General features: G+C 44.2%; 1 protein-coding gene across 1 annotated transcript in view; it reads right to left on the bottom strand.

The window, feature by feature from the left end:
• The window catches only part of LOC139275220 (FRAS1-related extracellular matrix protein 2-like), a 288895-nt gene extending 273230 nt beyond the window's left edge, over nt 1-15665 (bottom strand). Inside the window, exons 1-2 of the mRNA XM_070892378.1 lie at nt 10430-15665; nt 5551-5640 (exon numbers count right to left, since the gene is read on the bottom strand). Coding sequence (XP_070748479.1) covers nt 5551-5640; nt 10430-15479 — 5140 coding nt within the window. The 5' untranslated portion in view covers nt 15480-15665. The remainder of the gene's footprint in view (nt 1-5550; nt 5641-10429) is intronic.
• Between the last annotated feature and the right edge of the window lie 762 nt (nt 15666-16427).

The raw sequence follows: 16427 nt of genomic DNA, 5'->3' as shown, positions 1-16427 counted from the left end.
ATTCGGAGGCTCTCCACTCCCTCTAACACCACCCAATTCATTGAAACATTCTCCTCTTCCAACATTTCTAATTCATACAGACACGCTTCAGCTTCCAATTCATGGAGGTGCTCACCCGCTCCAACCCTACTCTTCCAGTTTACAAAGGCACTCTCCTCTCCAGTTCAGAAACATGCTTTCCCCTCCAGTATGCTTTTTGGGGTTTTCTTTACTGTTGTTTACGCTTAATGTTTTTGTTTCCATAGCCGTAATTTTAACTTGAAACTGGACAGGGGCGGGCAGGGGCCGAGACAAATGGCAACCCTCTACCCTCTTCACCGTGGCAGCATAAGGCCAGGAGATTTTAACTGCTTCGTTGCTCGCCCGAAAGAAGAAACGGCAGCTGTCCGGAAGCAGAATGTCAGGTGACAGGAGACCGCTGACCAGCATTGAAGGAGCGGTCCTTGGCTCTCGGGTAAGTTGTGGGGAGTGGGTCTCACAATCGGAAAGTGGGGAAGCCTAAACTTTCCTTGTTCAGTCTGGAGGAGCACTCCTGCTGCTCCTCCTGGCCCCACAAGGAAAGTAAAAAATAAAGTAAGAGAAACTTAATCTCTTTGGTTCCCTTCCTTATCTCTTCCGAGAGCCATAATGGCCAACCAGTTAAAATAACAGTCAGGGTCTAATGACATCATCAGATCTGATCTGAATATTTAAAGAAGGACTCCATCAGTTTCAGGTGTATGTCTTTGCCGCCTGCATAGAAGAGCAGGTTTAAAAGTAGAAGACAGCTGGAAGATAAGGAATGTGTGGGCAGGGTTAAAATTGCCCCTCATGTTCTAGACTACTCTTGTAGGCCAGCCCCAACTTTCTAAGGCATGCTAAGAGTTGTTTCATTTGCGCAGATATCTAGGTATATTTATAGCATGCCCGGGATTAAACAGAGAACCCGCTTCAGTTTATTTCAACTATTCATTTTATCATGTACCCTCACCTCGTCTTCCTTCTCGGCAGGTAGGGCAAAATAACACAAGATTTTGACTTGGGCTTTAACTGCCAAACAAATTTATTAAACAGTAAAAGAACAAGCAAATAGCACATCATAGATTTTACAGTAGTTGTTAAGCTTTGCTAGTTCCTTGTGCAGTAAAAAATAATATAGCTTGCAACAGTCATGCTAAATGATGATATAAGTAATATTCTTACATAAGTTATTTTTCTTACTAGATAGTTGCAGTAGCTATCTGGCATTACTATCTCTCTTTGAAGGCTGCAGACAAATTGAAAAATGCCTTGACCAGAACTGATAAAATTTAAATAACTATTTTCTAAATTCAAGAAAAGCTGCCAATAAAACACTATTTCAACAAATACCAAAAGATGTTTTTATTTGAATTAAGTGCTGGGCCCTTCACCCAGACATCTGTCTCGACAAACTGACCAATTATTACAACACATGTATCAAATTAAGATGGGATATAGTTTCTGTAATTGAAGTTATTTTTTAAACCTTGTATGTACCTTGACAGAATTATAGAAACCAATGCTAAACTAAATCTTAAGAAAAATTCTTCATTTGTGTCACAAGCACGCCCCGCGCGCCCCCCCTCCCCCCGCCAACAAAAACACACACATTTGCTCCACTTCTCCAGTTCACAACACTCTCCCCTCCACACTTGGTCTTCTCAATGCTGGTCTCGGATACAGCTTTTAACGGACATTGCTTCTTCACTACAACAGCACACTGTACTGCAAGCTGGTAATTCCCGATATATCGCAAGCCAAGGAATTCCTATTTGCAGTTCACAGATTCTGTTCCCAGAGAAGATCAGCGGTGTCAAGTAGGAGCTGCAACCAGGACCAGCAGTGAGAAGGTCATCAAGGAGCAACAGCGATTTTCTGGCATGATTTCCTTGGGGAAGCAAATGAGCTGTAGCATTGCAAACACACTGATTTGTACCATCAGGCGATTAAGAGTGCAGATTTGTATGTATTGTGTACATCTAACTATGGCCTCAAATGAGGGCAGTAATTTATTGTAAGAATTAATTCAAGGTAAATTCTTGCCCACATCAAGCTGCAGGGTGTTAGTGTCTGAAAATTAACCTTTTCTGGGTTCTGGGACTGCTGATGAGTTGACTCATTTAGCAGCAGCCTTCCTGTTTTGACAAGTGTTGAAGTGACCATTAAGTCTGTGAACTTCTGAAATGTTAGGAGTGTGATTTATGATCAACAAGAGTGAGAGAGATTGCCGACTCATTTGCACATATGGAGCGGTGTTTATTTCTGAGTGAAATATGTCAAAATAGGTGACAACTATTTATAAACCAAAATAAATGAATCTCCCACCAAATGAGTTGACAGGTCTGATGAACAGGTCAATCGTTGACACACATGACTGGGAAAACAGACTTTGTAACTGGCGGTTAGTCATTCAAAGGGCAAGGGAGCTGGACCCAGGTAATGCAATGTTTTAAGTAACAAAATAGTGGGGCAGAAAATGTTTGAACAGGTAGGATAGCTTATATTAGTTATGAGAAATGAAATTAAATCTGGAATTATATAAATAAAAGATCTCAAAAAATTAGGAAGGAGAGAATGGGGATAAAAGGAAGACTGGGTAGGCAGAAATAAAGTGCTTAAAAGATTTTGCTTTTAAACCACCAGATTTCCAATGTATTAATCGTGGATCACTCAGGATCCGGACCTTGATTTCTCATTGTTTACTAATTCCACTGCAACCTAAACGGCAAAGCAGGATAGAAGCTCCAAAGAATTTTCCTGCTTCTGCCCCACTTTTTATCTTAAAAAAAACTTCTGAAAACTTATCTTTTCAACCAAATTTGCAGTCACCTCTTTTAACTCTACCGCCATGGCTTAGCACTACGTTTCAAAACCGACACCATACCCCATGGCTGCAAAGGTTGCTTTGGCATTGGTGAAAAACACCCAGGCTTAAATTCAAAACTAACCATTTCTCAGCCAAGCCAACATTTTACAACTGCAGCAAGATCCACTTGGGAGAGGAAAAAACAGCAGCAGTCTCGCTCCACCATACATGACCTGCTGAATGGGCACAGATCCATCCTCCATTTATGAATAGTGACCTTGGAATTATCTTTTATGTGGACCCTCCTAATCACCCAGCCGAAGGGTGGCAGCATGGGATACCAAAGAAGTTGTAGAGAAAATAAAAACAGTATTTTTAAAATATTAAAAGGGCTACAAGAAGACATGTGTGTTCTTTATATGAAACTGAAAGGATATGAATATACTTAATTGATCTTGACGTATGTAATAGACACAACAGCATCAAGTATCCTAGCAAAAGGTATTCCTGAAAAACGTGCATTCACATAGCACCTTTAATATCAAAAACATCCCAAGGCTCCGTATAGAAGGTAAAAAAAAAACAATGCCAAGCAATGATGCCAGATTAAGAGAGAATATATGATTTTTAAAAAGGCCTTTAAAGATGAAGAGCAATGTAGAGAGGTGGAGGATTTATGGAGTTCCAGACAGTAGATCGGAGATGACTGAAGTTTCTGCTGCCAGTGTTATGGGAAAAGAGAGGGAATATGCACAAAAGGCTAGAGAGAGTCATAGGACTGAAAGATATGAGAGGTAAATTAAGGCTGAAGATGGTTGCAATGGTAAGGGGCGAGACCATGAAAGGGTTTGATGATAAGAATAAGAATTTTAATTTCAATGTTCTGAGAACCAGTATAGTCAGGGAAAGTCTTGAACACATCCAAAATTTGCTTCTGTTGTGTAACTCAGAAAACATTACAGGATAAAATTTCATTAGGTGTGAAATAATGCCATAGAAGCATACGGACTTTACACATTTGTTGGAAATGTTTCTCTCCACTATTTCAGCAATGGCATTAAATTATTTACTTGAAAACAGGTTATTAATAGTAAAGAGAGCAATTTCAGATGAATGTGAATACTAGCATCCCATGGCATAACTCCCAACTAATTATGAATTTATCTAGTAGTTGCATGGTGGATTACTAATACTGTCTTTAATTTGTTTTCCTTCAAGGTCTGTGAAGGTTTCACGGAAAACAATTAATTTTAGGGAGTGTCACTTGCCTTCAAGTATCCTAAAAGGGTCAAAACATCAACTACATTTCTGAATAAGGAGCAACTTTAAAATACTGGAGATCACCATAAGAAAAGCAAAATTCTGTGGATGCTCAGTCGTTGAGTATATTCAAGACAGTGATCGATAGATTTTTGGACACTAAGGGAATTAAGGGATATGGGGATAATGCAGGAAGGTGGAGTTGAGGTAGAAGATCAACCAAAGGATCGAATGGCCTACTCCTGCTCCTATTATGTTAAAGTCCTAGAACAGTCAGTTACTGACCTCCCACTGGGAACATGGGAACAAATTAGTCTGAACTCCTGACATTCAGCAATCGCTTACCTGCACCACAAAGACTACAGGTTTAAGGTCTTTCCAGACAAAAAATACCAAATGGCAGGCATCGAAGGTTAGCCGATTTTAGATTCTTCTCATGTATAATTATAATATATAGAAGGCAGACAGAGTAATTTAGTCATTACTCCCAACAGATGTTCCTATTACTGAACTGTTCACCGCTGCCACGTTCTCAAGTGTGTGCTACACACAGCATATTGTTCTATTACAAGGCCTTTGGTTAAAAAAAATCCCCAACTGGTATGCTACAACCTGTGCTTCTTAAAGCAATATACATCCCCCCGCACCCCCCCCCCACTCCGCCAAAAGAAAGCACCACTATATGTTCAATTTCTCCCCCGTGAATGTGACCTCAGATTAAAATTACAAATATGTTTGAATGATGACAAATTATGATTTTGAATTAACCATATCAGATAGAATTTCAAAGTAAAAATGATCAGTGTTCACAAATAGGTATAAATAATCATATTTTCCAGAAGAAAACTTATTTTTTTGCGGTTCAGCAATAGAGATGACAATAAAGCATCAACATTCCATCAAGACTCAAGGTATGCTTGCGCAAGAATGATTCTCCTTCCAGAGAAAGGACTTCTAACCTAATGTGCACAGAAGAATATGCAATGCTAGTGGATGTCTTCCAAAACCCAAAGCTGAGGAATTTTAAGTTATGAAAGTCTTACTTGGAGAAAGAGAGAATACTGCCTTGTGTAACTGCAAGTGGCACAGGAAAAGTTAAAAAGTACACTTCAACAGCTACCTTTCTTGGTCTGATGGTGTCCTCCTACTATTTCTCCAAGGATAAAAAGAAAATTAATTTTGTAGGCAGTACAAACGAGATTTAAAGCTCTTCTACCTCGTTACCCATGTAGAATACAAATATTAGGAAGCGAATAATTAAAAAAAATCTTCTGACAATGCATGACCCAAGATAGTGCATTTTGAGTAAATGCTCTGGAATGTTTGGCCTGAAAATACTGCTGGAAATTTGAGCACACAGCACTGAGAGAAACAACACCTTGACTTCCTCCATAAAACTCTTGCTGTAGTTAAAGTGGGAACATCTGGTAGCCGAAACACTATTGGACAGCCTGGTTTTGCACAGAGCAGGCAGAATCACTTACCACTGTCTTCAACTGTGAAGTGGAATATGTCACTTGTCGCATTGTCTCCTTCCTTCAACACATAGCAGATCTTGAAGTCATCAACTTCACCTGGAATACCAATAACAGTTTATTGTATTAGCAAAGGTACATTAGGATCTCTTTCTCATATTGCTTTGATTACTAAGTTTCCTTCAGTGGTCAATGAAATTTGTTAAGAGTAGTCAACAGAGACTTGCGAGACATGCACATGACGGACACTGCTGAGATATACCATGATGGTGCAGCTTATAAACCTTTACGTAATTTTTAGTAAATGATCTGGAACTCTGAAATATGCCACAGCAGAAGGCACTGATTGGAAGCTAGGAGCTGTGCCACAAGGCAGGTGGGAAAGAAAGCTAAGAAAATAAGAAGGGATTGAACCTGGCTCACTCCTGTGCATGCCCTAGTGGTTGCTTCAGAACAGAACAGGAAATAGTTTGTTAAAATAAAACACATACGACTCTTTTGTAACCCAACATTGGGCATTGGTTTTGTAAAACAGAAATTTCATCAGCACCTGCTCCAAAAAGACACACATTCCTTTCCAGCAATACCCTCAGAAGATCTCATTTAGTTCTCAAGTTAGTAAGCAATTCAACCAACTTTCATTGGATAAGCACTTATTGTTTAGTATTCAAAGTAAGAATTAGTAGTCTATTATCAAATACAATTGCCAGTTATTCATTACAAAATACAATGGAATTGTGAGCATTCTAAATAACTGCTTGGTGAAATTAGATTCTTGCCCTGCCCGGCTGTAACTATTGAAGCCTTTTTAAACATTTAACGTTCCAAACAAGCACTGGATTCACATAGTAATTTTGCAGAATCCAACATCCAAGAGACCTCGGAGGCTTAGTAGACTTGATGCTCGACATAGCTAACCAATGTAGAGCAGCAATCAAACCAAAACCAATAGAACATTAAACAAAAACAGAAAATGCAGGAAACACTCAGCAGGTCAGGCAGCTTCTGTGGAGAAAACAGAGGAACGAATATTTTGGGTGCAGACCATTGTCAAGTGCAGCTCACAGTCCATAGCCTGCAGACGTACACAGCAGCGAACTACTGATAGAGTTGTCAATGAAGTGAAAAGTCAGTGTAAAATAACAAGAGGGTTCAGGCAGCATGTGGTAGCTGCAACTGTTCATGCCACGTTAGATTGGCAGACACTTACGCAGATAGAGAAAAGTCAGGAACTGGGGGTAATGCTCTCTTGCGTTATATGGCTGTGCATGGGTGCAAACCCGAGAGAGGCTGGGCAGCAACCATTATGTTTTTCATCTCAGAAGTCTTCCTGTATTGGTACCTCATCACTATTTGATAAACTGTAGAACCCCAACGCTTATTTTAAAAGAATAAGGACCTTGGTACTTTTGAGACTCTATATGCCTGTGGCCAATGAAAATTTCATTAACATAGCAGCCCTTAGCTTAAAGGAGAGAACAAATATTGTTTGATTGGTAACATGGAGGAATACAGAAGTAACTTGCTATTCGCTTAAATCAGCCATTGATAGAGAAAAGTGAACACATGACCTGACTGTTGGAAGATCAGCTCTGATGGAACGACTGTACTGCCCCCTCCCCCACAACCCCCTACCAATATTGCATGCAAGTCTATACCTATGTTTAGAACCAGAGTTTACAGGATAGAAGGTGACAATTTAACCCACTGTGCAGGTTCCAGTACTTTGCTAGAGCAATCCAAAACTAATCCCACAGCCCCACTTTCTCTCCACAGGCTTCCTCTGCTTCAAGTAGTAAACCAATTTTCCCTTAAAAGGCAATGGTTTGTCGTCTCGAACACTCCCTGTGACAAAGCAGTTCACACTCAAACACTGTGTAAAGAAACTTTTCCTAATTTCTCTCCTAATTCTGTTGGGTGACTATTTTAAATTAATGACCTTGCATCACTGACTCCCCAAGCAGAGAAGAGAGTCTTTACCAATACACCCTATCAAAACTTTTGCGAATTTTAAAAGCTGCTATTAAATCTTCTCTTAGCCTCCTTTGCTCCAGTGGAAATAATTCCTGTATCTCAAGTCTCTCCTCATAACTACAGTTTCCACCCCTAGCACCATCCTGGTGAATCTACGCTGTACACGCCCTTTGGATTTCAAGTCCTTTCTATAATGGAGCACCCAAAATTGACACTAAGGGGGAGGGGGGGAACCCTACGACATAAATTCGGGTTACCACCCCCGAGAGCAAGTGGAGCGCAAAATATCGAGTGCGAGTGGGGCAGAAGAATTCAGTGAGGGGCGCAGCGCTACGCAGTGGAACCCATAGCGCGGCAGTGTAAATAGGGCCCTCCCCTTCATTAAAGGGGAGGGCCAAGCTTCCGACTCTGCGGGGGAGAAACAGGTCCCTACCTGGACCACCAGGGAGCGGGGTGTCATGGAATCAGCCCAGCACACGAGCGGAATGCTGGGCTGGAAGATCAAGGCACAAACACCGTGATTCAACATCCAGCGGGCATTTTTTTTTTCAAATCGCCACCTCCTTTAAATTTTGCCCCGCGAGCGGCCTGTGGCCCCCTGAAGCTGTCGCTGCCATCGCTCCAGGGTGAAAATGGGTCGCTGTGCACGGTGATGACGTCTCACCTGTGCAGCGGAGCGCTACCAGTTACCGCCGCCACTAAACTACCATGGAATTTCGCAGGAGTCATTAGCAGCACCACTTTTCGCCCGGGCGCGGCGCTAGCGGGAGGCACAAACGGCCCGAATTTCTCCCCCTATGTCCCATAATCACCAACCTCAAGAATACATTCTACTACAAGCAGTCCCACACCAGCCTTCTTTATCGACTGAGACTGACAGTTATGCTGAATTATAAGTAATTTGTGTCCTGGATACACACCACCGCAATTAGGCTGGGACTATCCAAGGTTATTGAACAGAAGGCCGTTTCAGCCAGGAGCAAGTTGAAACTTTTATTCAGTCAATCAGTAGTGCTAGATTTGAACCTAGCTTCCAGAAATAGATGGATGGTGTATTAATGTACTGCATTACCCAGTTTCCTCAAACATTAAATTTAGATACTGCCCTTGTTGCATGCAATGTTAAATAGACATTTTATTTGACACTATTTTTGGCTGAATTCACTCCTATGTGCAACATAAAAACATGTGCTGTGGATTCTGAAAATCAAAACTAGAAACAGTGAATGCTGAAAATACTCAGGTCAGGCAGCATCAATGGAAAGAGAAACAAAGTTTAGGGCTTGGAACTTGTGGTCCTGATGACAGCAAACTGGCAGCGTTCGCCCCACTTCGCCTTTGAAACTGACCGAAACTTCAGGATTTACTGCATGCACAGCCCAATGTGGAAATCCTGAAGTTGTGGTCTGTCATTCACCGCTCCTCCACAGGCGCCTCCAAGCCAGCAATCGGTGAACTTCCCCTTTTCCGAACAAATATTGCGGTTAGAAAACCCGTAAAATGTTAGACCCATTCAAATGAGGTGTAACTGGGTTTTTAATGGCGATCTGAGTAATAACTACAGACAAACAACCGTTCTGGCCCAAAAACTCATTTTATACCGGTGGAACATCAAATTTCTCCAGTTAAAAATTTAGATTTTTTAAAATTAATTTTAATTTTTTTTTTAATAGTTTGTTCTTGATATTTCAGCTTCTGCATACTTAACCCAATGTATATCTATATAAAAAAAAACTTTATTTTGCTCCCTGTAAAAATTTTTTTATATGTTTGATTATTAGTACTTTCTTATTCCTGGTTCTTTGTTAGAATTCTGCAATGTGATTGGCTGCTTACACAGCTTGTTGATGTGAAATTCCCACTATACTACGTTGATTTCAGCTGCACGTTGGAAAAGCCGAATTTCTCGCCACAGAGATTACAAGATCTTTGTGGGACGCTTACCTCGGGGCCAGCGGCGAACGCCTTTGCTTCTCTGCTGACCGCAAATTACGTTTCAGATCGATGACCTTTTAGCAGTACTGGTGAACGGTCATAGAGCTGAAATGTTGATTTTGTTTCTCTCTCCTCAGATGCTGAGTATTTCCAGCATTTTCTGTTTTTATCTAGATGATAGTTAACATTGCTGTTGTAGTCGCACTATGGACACCCTCAAAGCCTCCCTGATGAAGTGCAACATCCCCACTGACACCTGGGAGTCCCTGGCCCAAGACCGCCCCAAGTGGAGGAAGTGCATCCGAGGGAGCGCTGAGCACCTCGAGTCTCAACGCTGAGAGCATGCAGAAATCAAGCGCAGGCAGCGGAAAGTGTGCGGCAAACCAGTCCCACCCACCCCTTCCTTCAATGACTATCTAGTCCTACCTGTGACAGAGTCTGTGGCTCTCGTATTGGACTGTTCAGCCACCAAAGAACTCACTTCAGGAGTGGAAGCAAGTCTTCCTCGATTCCGAAGGACAGCCAATGATGATGATGTAGCATAGCAACAATACAACTGTGTTGGAAATCAGAACCAGACACAATTGTTTTTGAAGCATGAGATTAGGTTGGCCATTGCCAAACAGTAGTACAGGGTACCTGTATTTGGTTCCTGATCTAAGAAATTAGTAGAATTTAGTATGGTGGTTTGACCTCTAATTTGCTAATAAAGTTTTGCACTTGATTTACATACTGTTCTTACTCCTTCATTATGTAATACTGACATGTATATTGCATACAAAATAGCTTAACATTGAACATTTGGTACAGGTAGCAAGATTCAGAATTACAAGATACTTTGTCTTTATTCATGTTGGGACATTTTTTCTACTGAAATCCAATAAAATGTCAAAGAAAACAACAAATCTGACACCTCAAGAAAAAATTCACTTGAAAGCAATCAGAATACTAAGTCAGAATGACACAAAAGGAATCTTACCTTGAGTGAAGTGAGTAACACTGTCATTTCCTTTGCCCATGTGCATAAGGTACCCATGCTCAGGACCTTCCATGATCTTGAATTTTAGATCACTGTGCACGCTGTCACGGTCTTCAGCTTTCAGTGCTTTGCTTGTAATCATAAACCCGAGGTGTCCTGTGTTGAGCCCACGAAGAGTGGGGGCACCTTTATTAACAATAATCTGAGGCACTCCATTGTCGACCGACATTGTCCGTATTCTCATCATCTGTGACTTTCGAGTTTCAAAGACTGTGTCCGGGAAGACATAGAAGTCTGTATGTGTGCCATCAGTCACCGTGAAAGAAAAGCTGTCTTCAGAAAATTCAGTCCCATCGTGCTTGTAACTGATGAGATTTTCATTCAAGTCCTGCTTCGTAAAAGATGTGACGGGCAAGGTGTGGTTGAAAAGCAGCTGTCCATGAACAGGCACTTGTGTCACAGTAAATCGCAGCAAGCGATCAGGTGTGTCTCTGTCTTCAACCGTCAATTCAAATGGCGTAATTAGTTTTACTTCTCCTTCATTCACCATTAACTCGTGCACAGTAAGAACAGGTTTTTTGTTGTCAACGTCACTGATGGAGATTCTGAAAGTGCGAAATACGGGGTTGTAACCATCTGTGACTTCAAATTCAAAACTGTCCATTTTCACCTCATCATCAGATGTGTGAATATAGTAAATTTTGTTACCAGCTAGCTGAAGCTGTGTGAATATCGTGATAGGCACTCCTGGCTCATTTGTGCATTCCAGGTGACCACGAACAGGTGCTCGGGTAATACTAAAAAGCAGATTTTCATCAAGACTATTCAGGTCAGTGGTACTAAGTAAATCGGTTGTAAGAGTTACTTTTCCACCTTCCTTCAGAGACACTCCTTTGCTGATCACATCAGGGAAGATCATGTCAATACCACCAATAGAGATGTAAAAGTATCGATCAATGAGTGGATTAATACCATCCGTTACATCGAACTTGATGAGATCGCGGATGCCTTCCTGGCCAGTATGTATATACTGAATCAAGTTTTTGTCAATATCATCTTGAGTGAAGTTCATTCCTACCGTAATGTTTTCAAAGTTGCCTGAAGGGAGAAGATATTGCAAGAGACCTTGAGTTGGTCCATAACGTATAATGTACACAAGTGTTTTGTCATCTGAATCCAAGTCTGTCGCTTTAAGAATTTTATCATTTACTGTTTTTGTTTCTCCGATCTCAATTTCTAATCCATCATTTATAGTCATTCTTGGAGTCTCATCATCGAGTGGAATGACCATTATAATGACTGTTTTTTCAACACTGTGCTTCCCATCAGTAAGTCGAATGTCAAAACTGTCTTCCTTGGTTTCAGAATCATCATGCTCATAAACAATGCTGGAGCCATCTCTGATCTGATCTAAAGTAAAGCTGTTGACAAGGACAGTACCTGTGGTAAGCTGATTTAATATCTGACCATGCTTCGGTGGTTTAATGATGGAGAAAGTTAAGTCATCGGCAGGGATGTCGCCATCTGCAGCATTGAGAATAGGAGTGTCAATAACGAGACTCATACCCTCCATCACAACAAACTCCCTCATAAAAATGTCTGGTTTTTCATCATTTGCAGGGATTATGATAATAGGAAAAAAGTGCCTCTGAGAGAAGTTAATGCCATCAGAGCAGCGGAATGTAAACCTATCCTCCACTGATTCCACAGTTTTGTGAATGCTCTGAACATAATTAATGTGTCCAAAACGTACCTCTTTAAAAGTGAAAGCAGTGATAGCAGTTCCTGCGCGAGATGTCTCAGACCCAGGAGCTGGTGAAATGTTCTCTACATAGCCAGAAGTTGGTTGCACAATAATAGTACAGAGAATATCATCTTCAGGGGTATCAAAATCTTCAGCTTTTATATTTTTCAGTGTTATTGCATTTTTATCACCTTCAACCACAGTAAACTGTTTTCCTACAATAACTTCGGGTGCTTGACTATCAACAGGAAGGATGGTCACTTGTACACGAACACCTTGTACTTTGTTTCCTCCAATATTCCACTCATCAGACATGTCGGTGAGTGTCAAATTAAAAGAATCTTCATGTCTTTGTAGTCCTATCTCACCATTTGTGTGTGAATAAATCACAACCCCATTTATGATGTCCTGTTGTGTAAATCTTTCAGCGGGGATTCCATTAACCAAGATCTCTCCCAGTTTGGGTTGGTCCTCGACTATGAAAGTCAATCTAAGATCATCTGTGTCTTCATCTGTCCCTTGGATGACATTAGTTGTTATTTCAGTGGCTCCATTTTCCAACACATCCAAGTATGATCCAATAGTTCCAACCGGCAGCATAATAGTTGGTACCTCATCATCAACTGGACGTACTGTTATTCTAACAGTGATTGTAACTGTATGAACTCCATCACTTACATCAATTTTCAAAGAATCACCAGTAGACTCATCACCATTGTGCACATATGCTATTTTCCCATTAGCTATATCATTTAAATTAAATGCTTCTCCCTCAGTTATACTAACACCAGCATACTGCAACTGACCATGTTTTGGAAGCTGAGAAAGTGTAAATGTTATCTGGGGCCCATCAGTGTCTGCATCTGTGGCATCCAGTTCAGCACTTGTAACTATATAAGTGTCTCTTTCAAAGATTGTAAAGCCAGTGTTGGTTATTTGAGGTGGTTTGTTGTCCACAGGCTGCAGAAAGATTGTACATATTCCATCAACACTGTTCCCAGCCGTGTCTTCTACTGTAAACTCAAACTGAACAACGTGAGGAGTAATTCCAAGTTCCACATCTGGAGGTCTGTAGGCAATTTTGTGGTGGTTGACCTGAGCTTGAGTAAACTCCATCACTAAAATAGTGGGGCTTTCGGTGAATACGATGTTGCCCATTTGCACGGGATTGTTTTCATCGGTATCGGTGGGGGGCTTTGTGACGGTGTACTTCAAATCTCGGTCGTCCGAATCCAGGTCAGTGTAACGAAGAAACTTCCTCCGAAAATGTGTCATGCGGTACTCTTCAACAATCATCTGCAGAGTGCTCCCGGAATATAATTCGGGGGGAATGTCATCCACGGGTTGAATTTTGATGATGAAAGTATGCTCGCCCGACTGATTCGGGGGGTCGTTGTCATCTTGTACACGGAACACGAACTGGTCCATGACGGTGGTGGTGCTGTGAGGCCCGACGTGTCGGTAGAAGAGCTTCCCGTCGATGATGTCCTGCTGGGACCACTCCAGGCACACCTTTTCGAAGGCGCCGTCCTTCTCGACGAAGCGCCAGGCGTGCAGGTCGGCGGGCGGCTCGGCCTGACGGAGGAGCAGCTCCCCGAGGCGGGAGAGCGGGGGCTCGACCGTGAAGCGGACGGTCGAGTCCTCCGAGTCGATGTCGGTGGCGCTGAGCACCGAGGGCGAGACGGCCGCCATCTGGTTCTCGGCCAGCACCAGGCCGGTGTTGGCGTTGACGGTGGGCGGCTCGTCGTCGGTCGGCACGATGGCGATGGGGAAGAGGAACTCCACCCGGTGCTGGCCGTCGGTCATGCGGAAGACGATGTTGTCGCTGTAGGTGTCGCTGCCGTCGTGCTGGTAGACGGCCAGGCCGGCGTCCAGGTCGGCGGGGGTGAAGAACTTCCGGGGCGCTCCCAGCACCGTCAGTTGGCCGTGGCGCAGGCCGTCCACCACTGTGATGCGCACCTCGGACAGGTTGTCCTCGTCGCTGATCTGCAGGTTGTGCGAGCTGGACAGCGGCCGCGACTGGCCCTCGTACAGCAGCTGGCCCGTGTTGCGGGTCACCACCGGCGCCAGCGTGTTCATGGGCTTGACCACCACCATGAAGGCGAAGGGGTCGGACGCGGCGCCCTCGGTGTCCACCACCTCGAACTCGATCTGGAAGATTCTCTCGGCGTCCGAGTCGGCGGCGGGCGGCCGGTAAGCGATCTTCAGCTCGGCCAGGTCGCGCTGGTAGAAGGAGGCGAGCGGCAGGTTCTGGTCGTCGGTGCTGACGATGGCGAGCTGGCGCGGGTCGAGCGGCGAGGTGATGTTGAAGATGAGGTCGCCGGCCGCCGTCTCGGCGTCCTCGGCCGCCAGCATGTCCGGGGTGATGGCGGTCAGCACGAACTGGTCCACCTCCATCATCATCATGGCCACGAAGCTGGGCTTGGGCGGCGTGTTCTCGGCGCCCTCCCGCACCCGCACCATGATCTGGAAATACTCCTGCTTCAGCAGGTGGCCCTCGCGGTCGTGCAGCTCGGCCACCATGGGGATGTAGTCGCGGTTGGGCGAGCCGCCGGCCGCCGTGTGGCGGTAACGGATGTCCGAGCTCACCAGCTCCTGGCAGTCCACCATCTGGCCGGCCCGCCGGTCGTTGAGCAGCCGCCCGTAGCGCGGGAGGCCGCCGGCGCCCGCCAGCGTGCTGATCTTACACACCTCCCAGGCCGAGCTGTAGGTGAACTCCAGCACCTTCTTGTCGATGGGGTTGCTGGTGCCCAGCAGCTTCTCCACCGTCAGCGGCATGTTGCGGGTGATGATCTCCAGCTGGGTGAAGACCACCTCCACCTCCAGCATGAAGGGCACGACCAAAGTGTCGGTCTGGGTGTCGTACCTCAGCTGCAGCTTCACCCGGTCCTTGGAGGGGCTCCTGGAGCCAAAGTGCGAGTATCTCACCTCGTCCGCCCCGAAGTCGCACGGGAACTTCTTGGGCGTCAGCTGGCCCGGCCTCTGGGACAGCGGGTCGTTCTCCAGCACGGTGATGGTGCACCGGTCCCCCGGGTGGACCTGGACCACCAGGTCGTTGATGGGGTCGATGTCCACCGACCTGCCGAAGGGCACACGGATGCCGTTGTTGGCCAGAAGGATGGAGTCGCCCGACAGCCCCGACCCGAACCCATAGTAAAGCTCCACGCCGTCGAAAATCTCTTGAGTTGTTGTGCTACCTGTCACTGTCAGAGCCAGCAGCAGTAACAACAGCCTGGCCAGGGTTACATGCAAGCATGCAAACGCACTCTCCCCTCTTCGCTGCAAACCTTCCTCTGACACAACCATGGTGTTAACTTTCTTTTAAAACAAAATATTTGCTTTTTTTCCCCCCTCGCTCAATTTGCAAGCAAGGTTCTGCAAGATGTAGATATATATTTTAGTATTTTTTTTTAAGTGATAGTTCTCTTTTTTTTTGTTGTTGTTGTTGCTCCGTTAAGGGTTGCAGCATTAAGTCCCACTGCACCCAGCTTCTGCCCGGGCTCCGGCTATAAACTCCCCGCAAGCCCCGAGCAACCTGTTGGCGGAAGTCCCGCCCCGTTTGCCGCACTGATTGGAGATCAATGAGATTTCCCCCCTCCCTCTCTCTCCCCGCCGCCGCCTGTGAGTTATCGCCCCGCTTTCCGGCGGGTGGGTGGTCAGGTGAGCTGTCAATTAGATGACGTCTCCCAGAAAGCGGCTTCTCACGCTCTTCCCCCCTCTTTCTCTGGGAATAGACCTGAACGCTCCCTAAATGGCAAAAGAGCCAGAGTGAGACTGAACATATATCGGGAGAAGGAAAAGAGAAGTTCAATAAATGAGGACACACACACACACACACAAACCAAACAAAAGGGAACCCAAATAGTGAAAAACGAGTAAGAAAACAATTAACTGGAAGACTGGTGAGAGTAAAGGTTTACAGGCGAGGGAGGGGAATACAGATCGAGATTACGAGTCAAATTAGTTATAATGTCAAGACAAAGCGAGGACAGGTAGATAGGAACAGCGTTTGACATAATTCTTTAAAACGTTTTTTGAATTCACTAGCTTCAATCGCTACTTTAAATATGAAACGAGACTGCGAGTTGCAGGAAAGGAAGCCAACTTGGCAGTGCTGTTTAAGCCACTTGTACGCCCCGCGGGCGTTCGTTAATCTTTCACCTCGGGTGAGCAGTGAGAGCTGGTGGTATAACGCACGCTGTAAACTACTGAGATAATTCCGTGTTTGTTTATTTGTCACTGCTATGTTTTTTC

This window comes from Pristiophorus japonicus, chromosome 10, assembly GCF_044704955.1.
Source record: "Pristiophorus japonicus isolate sPriJap1 chromosome 10, sPriJap1.hap1, whole genome shotgun sequence".
NCBI classification, from domain to species: Eukaryota; Metazoa; Chordata; class Chondrichthyes; family Pristiophoridae; genus Pristiophorus; species Pristiophorus japonicus.
The sequence above is the reverse complement of the archived record's forward strand: the minus strand, read 5'-3'. Positions and strand labels throughout refer to the sequence as shown.